The sequence below is a fragment of the Anser brachyrhynchus genome, assembly GCF_964034855.1.
Source record: "Anser brachyrhynchus genome assembly, chromosome: 1".
NCBI classification, from domain to species: domain Eukaryota; kingdom Metazoa; phylum Chordata; class Aves; order Anseriformes; family Anatidae; genus Anser; species Anser brachyrhynchus.
This window is the reverse complement of record NC_137694.1, coordinates 189,926,154-189,943,666: the sequence shown is the minus strand read 5'-3', so window position 1 is coordinate 189,943,666 and position 17,513 is coordinate 189,926,154. Positions and strand designations below refer to the sequence as shown.

General features: G+C 41.3%; 1 protein-coding gene across 1 annotated transcript in view; it reads right to left on the bottom strand.

The window, feature by feature from the left end:
* FLT1 (fms related receptor tyrosine kinase 1) overlaps window positions 1–17,513 on the bottom strand; it is a 108,953-nt gene that overhangs the window by 55,635 nt on the left and 35,805 nt on the right. Inside the window, 3 exon segments of the mRNA XM_080560893.1 lie at window positions 303–417; window positions 15,526–15,685; window positions 16,086–16,255. Coding sequence (XP_080417019.1) covers window positions 303–417; window positions 15,526–15,685; window positions 16,086–16,255 — 445 coding nt within the window.

Sequence of the window (17,513 nt, the reverse complement as noted above, 5' to 3'; positions counted from 1 at the left end):
GTCCTCCTGAGGTGCCCCAAGATATTGCAGGCCAGCTCTGAGAAAGCCAAACATACTGAATCCCTGGCATATCACTTACCTTAATATGATAGCATGCCAAAAAAAGTACATCTCTACATCTCAGCAGATAAATACCAAATCTCCATCACTGCTGGTGTGGAAGTTACTTACATTTATGTAGGTCTTCAAATCCGAACAACATAAAAATACTGGTTTACTCACTGTTACATCAATAACATCTTAAAGCACCTTTTCAACTGATGCTGTCACACAGAAAGGTTACTTGTGCCTAGGAATCATACCTTATTTTTGCCCTCTATAATAGCTGTTCGCTCAGTGATGCTCTGGATCCTGTTTCCTATGTGGCTACCAGCTTTCACGTTGAAAGATCCTTCAGTATAGGAGCAAAAACCATGCCTGAAGACAAAAAAGTGAAGTGAGTTTTTATTGATTTGGTGATAGACTGAAGCATTCAACACATAAACCAAAAGAATTATTCTGGAAAGAGTGATCATCTGGGGAACCTTTAGGTGTTGTGATTACCATGCAAGAATGGCTACACTTCAAAAAATCTTGAGGTTCGAAGCCTGATGGTTGGATTCATTTCCACAGCTGCCCCCAGAGTATTACATTTATAGAGTCAGTGTTAACATTTAACCAACTGTAGACTGGGAGGTCAGAATTTACAATACAAGCCTAGATATAGGACTGTGTGAGACCAATGTGCCATTTACAATCCTCCTAAGTTTTCAGCCATTGTCGTGGTCCAGGCTTGGCTTCAAACATAGGTTTATATTATTTTGAGTCCTAAATCCAAGACAACATACATTTGTTTCAAGATCCGTTCCTTAAAGAATTGGATGCCATTTAAATATGTGCAGGTTCTTTTTGTTCTGAAAAAAACTGCAGCCTTTCATTTCTGATTTTTTTTAGTTCTGTTTACAAAATGGCAAAATATCAATACTGTGATTCAATGATTACAAGATAAACAATAAAAATGACCATAATCCTGCAAGTTAGTGAAGCAAGACAAAACAAAACCATATCTAACAATAAAAAGGATTTAAATGTTCATTTTATCTGAAAAAAAAAATCGAAGATGTTACTGAATGGAAATATCAGGAAAAAATGTTTTTGCCTTACACAACAAGTTGGCTTATAATCAGAACATTCAGGTGTGGTCATGGTAGAGCTAATTTGTTTCCCAAAGCCTAATTTGGTACACATGGAAATAAACACATTGGAATGCTTCTTAAATTCTGTCCATCCCTTTTCTTTGAGTATATTGAGTTTTTCTTTTCATCCAACATTGAGTTGTTGCTTGTTCAATTCCAGCTTCAACAGTAGAGCTTAACCTTTCATCGGGGTCAACCTCTTTCAAATACAATATGTTCCTTTGATCTTCCACGTACTTGAAAGACAAGAGCTGTTGTATCCATAATCAAGTTGTCCTAACATGTATATCAGTTGTTTGGAGAAATGACCCTTAAGGGCTGCTGACTGGATAACAGCATCTGATGCAATCCCGACCAAAGAATGAGGTTCATTTCTCTTCAGCTACCTGTGCAGTTTGGTTAAACTTTGTGTTGTTTACAGTATCAATGGTACGCTAACTTTACATGCTTGTTTTTAATTGTGCAGCATTACGTCAAACCAAACAGTGTCTTAGCAGACTGCAGCTTAGAGAAAAGATGAAAAGTAAACTAACTTGAACTGTAATCATTAGCACAAATTACATGAATGTGTGCCCAAATTCTTAACATGCGTTGAGAGTCTCAGGGAGATGAAAAAGCCAAAAATCAGGAGCAGGTCATGGTCATTGATGCATGGAGAGAGAACAGGAAGAAATAGCATGGCAAGGAAGCCCTAGGTACACAACCACTTATTCCAGACTGGTTTAAAAGCCAGCTTCTAATACATGATTGTTGAGGCCAGGGTGGATGAAAGACAGCAGCATGAAGACAGTTGATGCATTCAGAAGGGAAAAAATGTTTTAAAAATCACTCAGAAAGGTAGATGTCATTTACATATCACATTTAATGCTTTAAAAAGTCTGTTTTTGTAACAGGACTTGAACACAGAAGACATGATAATGTTGGTAAACCATTAACATTTCCACATCATAGCAGATACCAGAAGTTATTTCAGCATGCCAGTGCCACAAATACACTAATAGGCAGTATCAAAGGTGCATCCCTGTGCCTGGATACTTGGACAATCTCTGTATGGGAAGACAGACACCCCACTATCTCATTTCATTCATAATAAGTCATTTAAAAAATGTTCATCCTTTCAAACTGAGGGAACTGACATTTTTCTGCACAGAATGATTTCGTGTTTCTTTCTTGCAATGTTGAAGATCTGTGCTTTTTACAATAAAAGTCTTTACTGAGACACATTATGGTAAAGGACAGAAAGAAGGTATAATGCATATTCAGAAACAGGCTATGTATGTCTGAAAGACATCTCCAATCTCATTTCTTGCAGCTCTGCAGCCTTAGGCTTAGTTATTATTATATTATTTTTCATAATTCATTGAAAAGGACTGTATATATTTAGATTGCAGTGTCGTAGGGATGAGGACAGTGTTATGTCTTTGTCAATGCCTAGCACAATGGGGTGCTGATTACTCATTAATACCATAATACAACCCACCATCATAATTACAATAACATCACAATAACAAGAAAAACACATGTAAACCACTAGATGAAATATTAGCCCTGCAGGCACATACGTGAGCTCCACTGACTTCACTTACCGTATACCGTATTAACTCCAAACTGCCGATTACGATGTTAATGCAATTATAGGAGAAAATCGAATATGCTTAATAGCTGTTGTCCATGGTTTTAATCAAAAAAAAGAGTCCAAATCAAGCTGTGACTACATTAGCTAACAGCCCACGGCGCACAGTGGGAGATGGGACTGCTCTCGTCCCGTGCCACTTCAGCTGCACGGTCTGCTGGCTCAGCAAGCATTTGCAAATCAGTTTGAGAGTAGCTGCCAGGCAAAGTTTAGGACAAGGCTCAGACTCATCCCTTTGGATGTCGAACCAGATGCTTTCCCTCCCCAGCTGCCAAGTGCTCTCACTTTAACCTCAAAACACACCATCAGAGCTCCAGGCTCCTGAGCTGGTTGCTCGGGTTATTACTCAGCCATCCTTCCTCTTCTTGCTGCCAGCGGTGCCACACGAAGTCACCACTCCAGGCAGCAGCAGCAGGTAGAGACGAGCAAGTGGCAAATGGGAGGGATTAGGAGCCCCATCTCCTGAACTGCCTTCAGCTCTTAACGACAGGCGTTTTGTAACTGAAAGGGAAAAGGCTCTGCTGCACTTAGATGTAGTCCTCAAATCAAATGTTTGTGTTAAGTACAGATTCTTGGAAAGAAGTAGAAAAGAAGGGAAAAAAAATAAAAATTTACCCTGGCTGGAATCAAAATACGCAATTATCTTCCAGCTCATACTATTGATATTTCATTTTGTGTGTCCTCACACAACATCAGATAGGTATTTTTATGTCTTACAAGTAACTCAAAACTATCAACTCAGTAAAAGAGCAAGGTCATCCTACTTGTAGCAAGAACTGCCAGTGTTTTCAGGGAAATTCCACTGAATTTTGGATATCTGAATCTCACTCCAGACATCTCCCGAGTGCCTGTGTTCCTGAAACGGTTTGTTGATGGGATGAGCCTCATTGCTTTGCATATTCAGGAAAGTTTGCAGCAGGGTTACCGCCAGGTTAATGAAAAAGCACACAGTGTGCACAGCGGCTGATAAACAAGCTAGTATCTGCCAGCACATTTCTAAGCAGCTCTTACACCTGTTTTCCAGCTACACGTTCCTACTTTGTGCTTGCAACCCTGCACATGCAGAGAGCCTGTATAGTAAAAGCAAAGGCTGTGTGCGTGCAAAGGTGCGTTTATAGATATTGTGTAATCTCAGATCGTGGTAATCCAGCTCTGCTGTTCTGCTTGGATGCCAGGAGGCTCCGAGCGATCAAGTGTCCCCCCCCCCCTCCCCAAGTGGTTTTTTACATATGCCTGTGTGCGTGCTCGCTTGTGCGTTCGCCGGTGTGCACGGGCGCACAAAAACACACCCACTCGCACAGGCACGCTCGGGTCCTTTGTGTCAACAGCTTGAGAAGCAGGCTATTCATCTGCGAAAAAACAGGAGCCATTAATCCTCCAGCGGATTTCGGAAGAAGCCCAGCGCGGGGGCCGGGGAGGGGTCAGCGCTGCTCGGCGGGGGATGCTCCTGGCGCTCCAAAAGGGCTGCCCTGGGACCCTCGTGCCCCTTCCAGCTATGGGAGTTTGCCCTTCTCTGGGAGGGCAGGGGGGGTGTTATGCAGCCAGAAGCAATCTGGACTTTAAAAAAGGTCTGTGGTGTGCGGCGCTGGCACCCCAAGGGGCCCTGGAGAAGCGGCCGGGGGGAGGGGAGCCAGCCTGCTTCTCAAGAATACATCAAGCCCTTGAGGAAGCAGAGTGTGCCATGTTTGAAGATGCAAAGATAATCACAGTGCTGGGAACCGTCTTGTGTAGCGGAGGAAGCCAAACAACAAGAGGAAAGCAGCATATGCTCCTGATTTCGCACAGGAAGCTAACAGCACCTCCTGCCAAAGTGAGATAAGAAAACTCCCATGGCCTATTCTGGACAAGGCCATGGTTATCAACCTCAGCTTCACGCTGTCCTCGCTCTGCTCCGCAGCCCGCTCCCTTTCCTAATGAGTTTCAGAGCCCTCACCTCTATTAGCATACAGCATGCCAAGCACAATAGTGTGGTATATTTATAACCATTGATGGGGAAAAGTTTCCAGGGTAAGAGTGTACTTCATGTCATCTTGATATATTTCACGGGAGTGAAACTACAAACCAGCTTCAAGCTGAAGTGCTGCCTGTGAAACTGCTGGTCTCCAAATAAAAGTGGTGTTCTTGTCACCCCAATGATCCACAGTAGAGCCTGGGAGCTGGGGTAAAGGGCTTCTCTGAAGATTCACTGGGCAGATTTGAATTTCCATATGGCAGAGTCCTAAAAGAGAGCCCTACACCCAGCTTGTGTCCAGACACATCTTCTTCCCCACTCTGGAGACAGTGCTAAAGGATTGACAAATACCATCGTAACAGCACCGACCTCCGTTTAAGCTGGAAAAATAACACCTTCTGTCTTCTCATCATTTCAGCTCCTCCCCCTAAGCCCTCCTATGTGACGTCTTTGCAATCCTTCCCTCACGTACAATGCCATCCAATTCCCTCAGTGTTCCTTTTGGCAAAGCTACCGGCAACCTCAGTCACGCTCTTACTTACTGAGTAGTATTTGGCAATTATGCCTGTACTAGGAGCAAGAGGAAGCCCTACTGTCACCGACGGTGGCTATTTTCAAGAATGATTAACACGAGGAATATTTATTTTCTCATCACCTATCCCTTTTTAGGGCAGCGATCAATTCCTAGCAGCAGTGGGGTGGTGTTATTACGAATTCAGGTTGGGCTGACGCACGTCTTTCAAGACGCGGTGATGACGACACTATCTTCAAGACAGGAACTCTGGAAATTCCTGGAATTGTAAAGAATATATAGGAACTGCTTCCCACTTGGAGGTTATCAAAAAAAATCTAAATGACCCAGGCCTCGCCTGACCCGCGCCTCGGTGCTCGGTGCTGTGCGATTGGTAGCACCGGGCTGGCGTAGCCACGTGTCCCAGGGAACACTGAATCACGGCAAGACCGGAAACAAGAGAGGGAAAATAGTAACAGGGAGCATGTACGGGCTGTGAAACGTGCTTTCTGGGGGAGGGGGGGACATGTGCTGGCTCCCTGCCAGTGTGCTCACTCTCGCTTTGGCTGCAACGTGATAGCGCGCTTGTCGATTCAGGAGCCGTGGTCCGAGCATCCCCTCCCTCTCTCAGCCAAAAATAACCAGCTCCAGGTTTAAACACCATCCCTACTGCTTTTGGTGACAAAGCTCCAGTAAGCTCCAAACAGATTGGGAATTCATCCCTAGAACCTTCCCTGGTATGCACACATACATTGAGTATCACAGAATCACAGAACTTCTTGGGTTGGAAGGGGTCTTAAGGATCATCTAATTCCAGACACCTGTATGTGGGGTTTTGAGGAGATCTACAAATGGTAGGAACTGGATAGTATTTATATCACATTCTGCATGTTGATTTATATTTATTTAGGAGCTTAGCAAAGAATACCAAACAAGAATCTGCATTGATAGTGGCACAGGTTCCTTCTTTGCATATCTCATTCTTCGCACTTTTGCCTCTCTGCTCTCACTGTCCCAGGCTCTTACTTGTGCCCACTGCAGTGTCAACACTTGCCCGCCAAGAACAGATGGGACACCACCAGCCCATTTCAGGTCAGACTCTCTCATGACCCTGAGAAAGCAGTAACTGTCCATCACCACTCCTCACCCTTGGCCAGCAGAACAGGAGAAGAGTTGTGGCCGAGGATATTATTAGCTGTGCTGAGATTTTCACTGATGAGATGCAGGGTGGCTGGAGGATTTCTCAATGGCCCCTATGCATTAGGCTGTACTAGGATCCTGGTGTACTGCACAGTTGCCAGAGTAAGGACTGTGTTGTTTTCTGTTTTATAGGATGTTCTGCATCCCCACTGAGGGGGATACTTAGAGGGAAAGCTCATTCTCTTGGGAAGATCCCAGGTGTCCTGAATGCCCCCTCCTCCTCCTGGTGAGCCTCTTTGGTACTACATCATTAGAAGTAGTCGGGTATATGACATGCCCAGCCTTGTTGCATACCACCATGGCTCTATGGAAAATGAAAGAGTTTGCCATCTCCATACTGCCTTTCCTGCTGTTATCTACATGCAACCAGATTAATGAATTGATTAATCCCTTTCACACTCATCCTTTCCAAACATCACAGCTTGTCCTGAACTACCTCAGTATGCTGCACAGAAAGCCAATTGATCTGACTTTTCTTAAAGGAAGCAGGAAGATCAGCATCAGTCTTACCTGTCCCACCTTTCACCCCTTCATCAGCCCACGCAAGCATTCCCACAGGGAAGAAAAAAAAACACACACACACAAAAAAAACAAAACAAAACAACAACAACAAAAAACCACAAAGACCCAACACTTCTACATCTGCACAGCTAAGCAGCCTGAACACCAGCCATTGACAACAAAAAAAAAAATAGAAAACACATTTTACTTTCAACTCCTTTGCCAGTACTTGAGACCTCTGAACATTAGGGAACATGACAGCATTTGAAAGTAGTTTTTCAGGATTTTTGCACATCCTGAGGTAACCTGAAATTTTCTCACCTTGAGTTTGTTATAAGATAATTATATTTTGCTTCTTGACCCTGTGTTTCCTGCTTCACAGTGCTTAGCAGTCTTCGTGGATACAGAATATGATCACATTTCAGCCAAGCCTTCCTTCCTTCCTTCTTGTCCACCTCCTTTCCCTCCTTTGCTAGGCTGAAATCACTCTCGTCTCCCATGTGGTCACCATGACTCAGCCTCCACTTTCTCTCACCAGCTATGTCCTCCACAGAGGAGCTGAATGCTAGCTGGAACTACAGAGTTATCAAAGCATGAAGTTTTCACAAGCACCTAGAACTTCTTGCTGGGAAAAAGGGTTTGAGTTTAATAGTCTGTGGTAGTACAGAAAGTAAGAGGTCTTCTCCAGTTTGGTTGAGCAGTCAGAAACCTAAATGGAAAGACCACAAAGCCTCTACATACAAAGTCTACTCTTGCTCTGCTTCTATTTCCAGAAAAAGATCCCTATATATAAAGTCTGGGATTTTGTTAAGACCCTTCTAGCATAAGTTATTTCCCATACACATGTCACTCCTCACAACTCACTCAACTTTGAGACGTAACCTCACATCTACACCCAGCCAAGATCCAGGTCTCCCCAGCACCTTAACAAAATGCTGAAATTCTCTTCCTTTTCTTTGCTGTCTTTACTGGATCCTTTTGGCTCTTTACTAATCTATTTACACAGTCCTTAATATTCCCTGTCTTTTTGACAAGCTGGAAGCACAATGAACACCCTTTCAAATACCATTTCCCAGTGATCAGCAGAAGAGATGAAAGACCTTTTGCTGCACAGAGGTTGTGCTTTTAAAGATAGATTGTTTTCAGCTTCACTGCAAGTAGGGGTCTGTGAGCAACTCTGGGCTGACTGGAGCCAGGGACTGGAAGTGCAGGCAGAAAACAAGGAAAGGATGAGAAAGAATGGAGGGAAACATTTTTAAGGAGAGAGGGGAGTTGATTAGAGGGAAAACAGGAAGAGAAAATACTGACAGACGTGGACATAAGACCAAGGATCCATCTACCCCATATCCTGTCTCAACAATGACCATAAGCAGATGGTTGGGGATGAGTAAGAACAGCACTAACTTCAGATACTTCCTCCCAATACTCCCCCAGTCACCAATTCTTATCAGCCCAAGAACTTCCTGCATCGGAGGCCATTTCTACACTTAAGCAACTCCCAGTGGATTTCTCTTCTAGGACTTCATGCAACCTCCCTTTGAAGCCAGTCGAACGTTTAGAACCCACAAAATCCTCTGGCAAGGAGTTTCACAGATTTGCCACCCACTGCATGTACAACCATCTCCTTTTTCCATCTTGAATTGCAGTCCTCCTGGTTTCATTTCATGGCCCCTATTTCTTAAACTAGAAAAAGCATATACAACTGATCCTCAGACCTATGTGTCCTTCACTAGTCTGTAGATATCTACTGTGTAACAACCAAGTCACCTATTTTTCATGCTACACAGCGCTGACCTTATAATTCCTAACACTCAATTTATTTGTTTTTTTTGTTGTTTTTTTTTTTGAGCTGCTCCTGATTGCCATTGCTTTCACAAACCTGTGTACCACATTACTCATAGCTTTCTTTGCGTTATTAATGATCAGACAACGGCTTATCATTTTACATGTGAAAGTCAGACTGCTTTTTCCTATGTACATCATGCACTTTTATCTTCAGTGGACTTCATCTGCCACTTTATCACTCACATACTCAGATCCATACAGTTCTGCATTTCTTCGCAATCAGCCCTCATCCTTACAAATCTGAATGACTTAGTATCATCAGCAAACTCTGTCACCTCCTTACCACCTTTTCCAGGTTATTTCTGAACATGTTGACAAGTACAGACCCCAGCACCAGCTCCTGAAAAACTTCACCGGTCACCTCCCTGCACTGCAAGAACTGACTGTTCCCTCCTAACCTCTGTTTTCTATTTTTTAACTGAATATTTTTCTTTCTGACTATGATCTTACCTCATACACCATGCCTGTTCAAAGCCTTCTGCAAAGGGTTTTTGAAAGGAATAGACATAAAAGGAAAAAGGATGCTAGCTGAAGTTTGTATATTTTTGTAAAAGGTGTACTCAGTCCAATAATAGCACTCCATTTATAATCATTCCTAAGCACACACAGCTTGACCCTGTGCCTTCCTCGGCCAAGAGCCCCTGCTAGCACAGGAGGAGGTTTATGGCCACAGGCTGGGACGTTCCCATGGCTCAGACACCGCTGCTGCCCCACGGTGAGTAAAAGACCAAGCAATAATGATCAACCACCTGCATGGACTCACGTCTGCTTCCTTAAGAACGGGTGTCAGACTGTCCCCAGTAAAACAAAGAGAACACCCTGTGAAGGGAACCACAGAAAAAGAAACCAGGAAAAAATAAATGAGTGAAAAAAAAAGATAGGAGAACCATGGTTTAAAACTTGACACTAAGCAGAGACACTTGTCACCATCTGGATGTTACTGTAGTCCTTATATTTTAAGTTTGATCAATAACGGGTTAAAAAAAAAGTTACTTGAGCAACATAGTGTATTTTCTACAAAACTATTTTCTATTGGACTTGGAAAAATTTGATTTAAAGTGACTTGAAAGTTAGCAATACCAAAATTGGAAAGCTTAATCTTCTGGTTCAGCTAAGACCCATAATGAAACCTTTGATAACATTTACAGCCTGCACAGTGAATTCATCAGTGCATTCACTACATTACCCTGGGGACAGACTGTGGCAAACTGTACCTAGCGTATAGTACATATTTACCAAGTTTATTTATCCACATGCATATGCCTGATCTGATTCACATGGCATTTTGTAAGTAAAATATTAAAAAAAGATCTTTTCCAAAATATTGACTGAGGACAGGGATGCTGTCCTTTTAGCTGTTTTCAGAAAACAGGAGGTGTTCACAAACAAGCATTAACTTCTGGCTCATCGTAGAAGTAAAGAATGAGATGCTGCAGTAAACTCCTTGGTCGGTCTGAAACAGATGAGACACTTTTACTTCTCTTTCTTTTAGCTATAAATTCTCTGCAAGTCCATGCTGCCACAACGTACACTCATGTCTGTTCGTCTGCATTTTTTAGAAATATATGGGAAAAACACAGAGCCTGATTTTCATTTACACTAACCCATTTCCACAACTGCAGGAAAATAAGGAAATAGCTACCTTTTTTTTTTTTTTCTTCATGTACCCATTTCAAGTACTTTTACATTACCAGATCACTGCAAGTGGATTTTCTTGTAGTAGGGAATGGAAGGCACAAAGGCCACCAGCCAGATCCTCAGCCTGAATTTAGAGCTGAGGATCTGGCCACATGTCAAATTAAACAAAGGCATTTTTGAACTACCTGTTTATTAATGGCATCTGACCTACTTTTACCAGCTCTAAGGACTCAGACTTCCCTTTCCCGAAAATAGAAGGTGGCATGGGGAACAAAAACAGTCACTGTGGACAAACTAATGGGCATCAATATTTGCAGACATCCACAATTAAATTTGGGTGGTTCAGTACATTTCTAATTAAGTACAATTAACATTTGTTCTTTACTTGTTCATTTTACATACCTCAGTGATGTTCCAAACCTAATGTCCCCCGATAATCTATCCAAGCACATCCTAACGATTCTGCCTTCCAATCCTTTATTAATACTCTGACATAAACAATACAGAAATGCAATTAGACTGCTATGCACACATGCCCTGCTTCCTCTTTCACTGAAGCTGGTGGGAGTCTGCCCATGCGCTTTCGTAGTGATAGTTCAAGGCTTTTTATCTCTCTGCAGAGATTTCAAGAAAAAAGTTCTAGTTTTTGCCTTGCTGAGCTCCACAACACGCTCCTTTCCCTCACTCTGTAGTGCTAGAGAGCTATTTCTGTAGAAAATTATTCACGTGGCCCTACCTTTGCACCACAGACAAGCCCCAACAGGAGGCAACAAGCCCTCTTATCACTCCATGTTAAGTCAGCAGCAACTCCACTGTGGTGCATGCATCCATCCATCCACCTCAGAGCATCAGGAACATTGTGGTGTCCTGAGATGGCTCCGTGGCAGTGGTACCAGCTCACGGCAATGCTGCATGGTCCCTGGTTCCTGCTGCCCACTCCTGTCCTCATCTTCAGGCATGCAACCCATTCATCCCCAATCCCGTCCACCTCACGGTCTTGCTGGGATCATGACGGGGTTGGGAAGTGGGGGCAGAAATAGTTTTGGGTTATTTTACCACTGAGAAGAGTTCATATCCTAACACTACAGCTCAGGGGACAGAATTAAGGTCTTTCCAGAGACATTCTTTTTGCAGGTTCCTCCCCAATACCTTTGTGATTCTCTCTCCCTCATGCACGCACACAGAAAAAAACCTAAGCAACTAAATAAATAACAGACTGACATGATGGCAGGGTTGAAAGTTAATCTGACACTCGGTTTGAGGCTAACCATAACTGATAGCTCAAGGTGAGAGAGAGGCAGAAAGGTGACAGGAGAGCTGGAACACCCGAGAAAAAATTTCATTGCTTCTTCTTCCTGCGGTTTCTGGAGGGCTGATGAGTCAAGCCCTGGGCAGAGCACAATGAAGGTCTCTGGAACTGCCTACATGGAAATGTCCAGAGAGAGAAACTGCCCTCAAATGACACCGCATCAGAGCTGAGGAAACCAGTGCTTACACTGAGCAACATCAATATCCCACATGCCTTTCTTGGCAACCTCTGCCAGACCAGCCTAAGATAAACACAAATCTGCTGAAGAGATTCGGGTCAAGAGCCATGAGCATCAAGCACATCCCTGGCGTGGGGATGCTCGTTCTGCAGCCTCGGAGCTGATGAGCTGTAGGTGGAGACCAGCCTTGGTGGCTCCAGGGAACATCAGCAAGCCCTGCCCTGGCTGCCCCTCCACGAGACTCAGCTGATAACCCAGCCTGAGTGAAAATGAGACCAGGAAGAACAACAGCAGGGTGGTAGGGAAGAGGCCAAGGAAGCTGCTCAAGCAACAATTTAATGATGGAGGTCATCAGTCTTCTGCTATATCCAATGAGCAATGAATATGTGCATCTGCTGCCTTGTCTGGAGTAAGCTGACACTGGATAAGAAGTTTCTCAGGAAAAAAAAGATAGTCATTTAAGAAAGACTAATCTTTTATTTTGTTAATTGCATTTCATTTTAACTCATTCCATTCTCCACTGACATTTGTCTGCCGTACTTGAATTGCTGTATCTGAATAAGCTTGAAAAATAAACAAACAAAACAACAACAACAAATAACCTTACATATTTTTTTTTGGCCCAGGCAGTTTTTCTTGTCTCTTTTATGTTTCCTCATTGGGATGAAAGTTAATTCAGAAGTTAATTTTTCCACCTATCCATCTAGTTACCTATCTGCTAGTTAACAAAAGGCTACCTAATAGGTAATAGAGTTGGTTAAGCAAACTTATTTTAATGGAAAATAAAGCACAGGGAATTTTAATGACATTCTTTGTCTCTCTGCATTCCAAAAAGTTAAATCTGTTGAGCAATTTTGCAGCTTTTCATTATTATTATTATTTATTTATTTTATTTGCTACCAGGAAACTATGGAACCTGTTTAATTTGGCTGGATTCCTGTTGTTGTCTTGAACAATGTACAGAGGAGGGTTATGCAGATTGATTGTATTAATTACAAAGCACTGAAGAATATTTGAACTTTTTTTTAAAGCAGTGGAATCCACTGAGATATTTTTAGGATTTTTGAAACAGAAATACTGTCTGAAAACGCAATTGAAAGAAGCAGCCAGAGAACCTACTGGTTTCTATTAAGGAGACTATAGGCAACAGTCCTCCAAATAATAATAATAATAAAAAAAAAATCTCATTTATTCACTGTAAGTCATTCCCCAGCTTTCAGTGATAGTACTCAAATGATGTAAAATTAAGCGCATATATAAATCTGGAAGCAAAAAGATCTGTGTGCTGCAGCACAAAAGCTTTATACTTATAGTGTTTCCTGCAACCTCTGGCATGGGACCCAGAAACTCAATGTGAGTCCTTACTGCAGTATGGTGAATAATGGTAACCTGTGTAGGTTTATCAACTTGAGCTACATTTTTTTCACCTGTGCATTGAAATAGACATTATCTAGTGCTGAGCACAAACAGAGCAACATTTTAGCCTTGGAAACCTAATGATGGGCAGATAAATCCAAAGCAACAGCTGTAATGGGAGAACAAGATACATTTCTGATCTGCTTTCCAAGGTACCTGCATCATTATTCTGTTACTTAAGCAAGTGTCACCTCACACAAGGAAGGAAGAATGGTGAAAAGGATGGGATTAAAGGGTTTTCCAGTTCTTTGGGGAGAACACCTATACCGGCACAGATGTCAGCCCTGCATCTGGCACAGCTAGTATTTTCTGCTCCCTTCCTGGAGCAGGAGACAAAATGCAATTATTCAGGGATTCCTGCCATTCTGTGATACTTAATTGTTGCCATATTTTTCACAGGGAGTCACTCCAGTCATCTTATGCAAAGCATTAAAAATGGTGTTCTCCAAACTACTTCTTCAATGAGTGTTTGAAGGAGAAGGAAGGGGAGGGGGGTAAAAAGAATTGTCACAGAACAATTATGAAGGCAATTTGGAAGCAAGTCTGGAAACAATCTTGTAACAGAGCCAATAGCTGATGTTTAAATTGCTAGTTTTCTCCTTTGATCACCTGTTCAAACACACTTCCATTTAGCATTTAATTGAGTCTACAGTTTAGCACATTATTAAACACCTGCTTGTGGATATTAATTTTTATTGCTTGTTAACAGAAGGATATATTTGACTGTGTAAGAACCCTACTCCTACTCCCAAACACAATCCAACTGTTTTACTAGCATCACACTGTGTTTTCAATCCAGAGTATGCATAAATGTATAAACACTTAAAAAAGACTAAAAGGTTGAAATTTTTCATATATGTCTTTCATGGGTTCTGTCTACTTAAAAGACATTGCACTTCTTGTTATCATACACCTTACATTACTATGCAGAATTCTGTGACCCATGCTTCAAAGATAACATAAAAGAGAGAGGAAATGCCGACCTTACCTGTCCTCGAAATGGACAATTTCAGATTTTACCTATTCTAGCAAAAGGAGAGATTGCTAGTGCCACCTCTTGGTGAAAAGGGCACAGAAAACCATTTATTTGCATAATCCCAAAGCAAGGCGTAATGGGAAAAGCAACATGTGCTTCCAAGAAGTGCTGCCTAGAATTTACAAGCACCCTTAATTTGAAATAAGCTGATTGTCCTATTTAATCGAATGAGGTGTCTTGTAGCCCCAAAGTTAAGCACATACAGAAATGTTTGTCTGGATTGGTGTTAAAACTCAGTCCTATGAAAGTATTAAAGAAGTTAAATTCTATGTAAAGTGATTAACTTCAACTGAAATTTAGACTATTTTTTCCTTAGCTTTCGTTAGGTTCTTAAACATCTTTGTTGAGCTATGCTCCAAATACATTAAATGTTGAACTCTTCAATAGTAGCTTAATGCTAATGCCATTGTGGATGTTGAGTGTTAATCATTAAGATTGTGTCAGATTTTGAGATCCAGGAAGAGCTTTGGATAAATGAGTCAATATGCACAAACTTGTCATCATCAGTCACAAAAAGTTCAAAAGAAATCTTAAATATAAAAGAGGATTAGTTAAGTGCCACATCAGCATCAAGTAGGCTTGCACAGTGCCATTTATATTTTGCCCTGTTGAAATATTATCTGGAGAATGCTGGTCACATTTGTCTTGCTGAACTAAACCTATGAGTCACTGTATTGTAAGAAAGATTTGATCATCATAATAGAAAAAAATCTTTAAGATTATTTCCGTTGAATTTCAAAATAAACCTTGCAGTGGAATCAGTGTGGTGACAAAAGCATGGAGGAAAGCAAGGAAATCTCCTTCTTGAGAAAGTACGAGCACTTCGCAAGACATTGCCTGCAAGTCTTCCCTCATAAAAATCAGAAAGCAATTATGGCCTCTGAGCATTGCATGCATGAATAGTAATGAACTGTAAATAAAAGTAAGCAACAATACAAAACAATGACTCCGCACCCTATTTTCAAATAATGATGCAGAAAAAAAAATGCATTTTGTCTGCACATTTACTTAAAAATAAAGCACACATACTCTACTAACTACCAATGTCCATGGTAAGCTTTATTCTTAAGTTAATATTCAAATATAATAGGAAGGGAAGACAAGGTAAACGTAAGTAAGGGAGCTGTCCTACCTTGTTTTGGAATGGTTTTGTTTGCAGGGGTACCACATCCATGTAATTTTTGGCTGAGGAACACCATACACAGTGCATGTCAGCACTTGTTTACTGCCCAGTGAATACAGATTGGGATCAGGGAATGATGATACGGCATTTTCGTATATCTGGGGTTTCACTGTAAAGAGTAAAAATTGGAAAGCTATTAAAAGCAACTCATTTCCAATGTATTACATGATCATTAAAATCCTACATTCCTGCAGGCTGAGTAACAAAAAAATCCCCAGGAGGACAAAGAAAAACAGCAGGAATAAGTTGAGTCAGATGAGCAGTTACTAACACATTTAAGTCATCAGGAACAAGTATGTGACCGTGAAAGACAGAAACCCTTCTAATGAAAACCAGTGTCTGTCTGCTGATTTTAAGAAGGGTCCGTCACCTCACGCATGGGGCCTGGATTTGTGTCCATGAAAGTCAGTAAGAAAGTGCACAATGTCCTGGACCATGCAAGATCAACTGTTCAATGAAAATTTGATGTTTATGTTCAGAAAAAATGTGGGAATGTGCTGTAAACTTACCATTTACTTTAAGAGTGACTGTAAGATTCTTAGATAAGTTCCACTGTCGTATGCTCAATATTATAGTGTAGTTTCCAGCATCTTCCTCAGCAACATCTTTGATGATTAATGAATAGTCTTTAACCATGTACCGGGCACACTTTTCAGCAGCAGGTAGCCCATCTTTTAACCTGTTTAAAAGAAATCCAGAAATGAAAAAAAAAAAAAAAGAAAAATAGTGCTGCTTTAACAGTCTGTGCTTCTTGGTTTCTCGACATTTCTTGATCTTTGAGCAAGTTTTGAATTTACTGTCCAAGATTCTGCTTATCAGAGGATTATCCTTTCCTTACAGATTGCTGATATTTATGGAGATCTCTGAAGAACACCATTCTATACATTAAAATTTATAAGGATATAGCAGAGTTCTATAACATCTGAGAGTTGCTAAAAATCACAACTCTACCTCTAAAGATCCCAGCCTTCCATACTTCTGCTGCCATTTATTCAAGAAGACAACCATTTTGGCCAAAAGTCATTCACACAAATAAAGGTTGCGTCATCCAGCACTGACCATTTCTTATGAGCTCAGAATACAAACCCAGGACAAAGTATTACTGTAGCCTAAGCACAGTTGTGATTTTAGGAAGAGGAAGAGTAAGTAGATTAGATAAGCACTTAAGAATCAGATGTCCTGCTATCAAGTGAATGTTTTTAAAGATAACAGAAAATCAACACAGAAAGTACGAAGTGTTGCTCACAAACAGATTCCTGAATAAGCAGAACATTTCTTTTTTCTGAAGTGTAAAATATGGCATAAACCATATTTTTGTAGGTTGCTGTATGAAGCTCAATGTGAGTGCAACTGAAATTCACTGTGGTGATGGACTTAATTACATTGATTCCCAAGTTTTGGTAAATATTTACAGAAAACATTTTCAGTCATTGAAGGAGCATTAAAAGTTATGTCTAAGGGCCGTAGATTTAGACATTTCACTGCACATATGTTTCACAGCACCACTGAATATTTGAGGCTGAATGGGCCTCTGGAGATTGCCTGGTCCAACCCCCTGCTCAAAGCAAGGTCAGCAAGTTGCCCAGGACCACGTCCAGTGAGATTTCAAACATCTCACAGGATGGAGAAACCACAGCCTCTTTGGGCAACTTGTTCCAGTGACTGACAAACCTCACAGCAATAAATAAGTAAATAAGTATTCTTATTGTCAAATGGTTGTTTTTTGTTTTTGTTTTTTTTTTTTGTATTCAGAAGTTTTATATCTAAGTGTATAGTCAACAAGCCTAATCATTACAGAGAAAAAAATACCATATAAATGGCTAGTATCAGCTGCACTTTTGCCCCTTAATTTTCCACATGGAGCTGCAAATGCAGAATGGAGAGTTAAATAAAACAAAATATTTGGAGCAAAAATAATTTCTGTCTCTGAGAAGCAA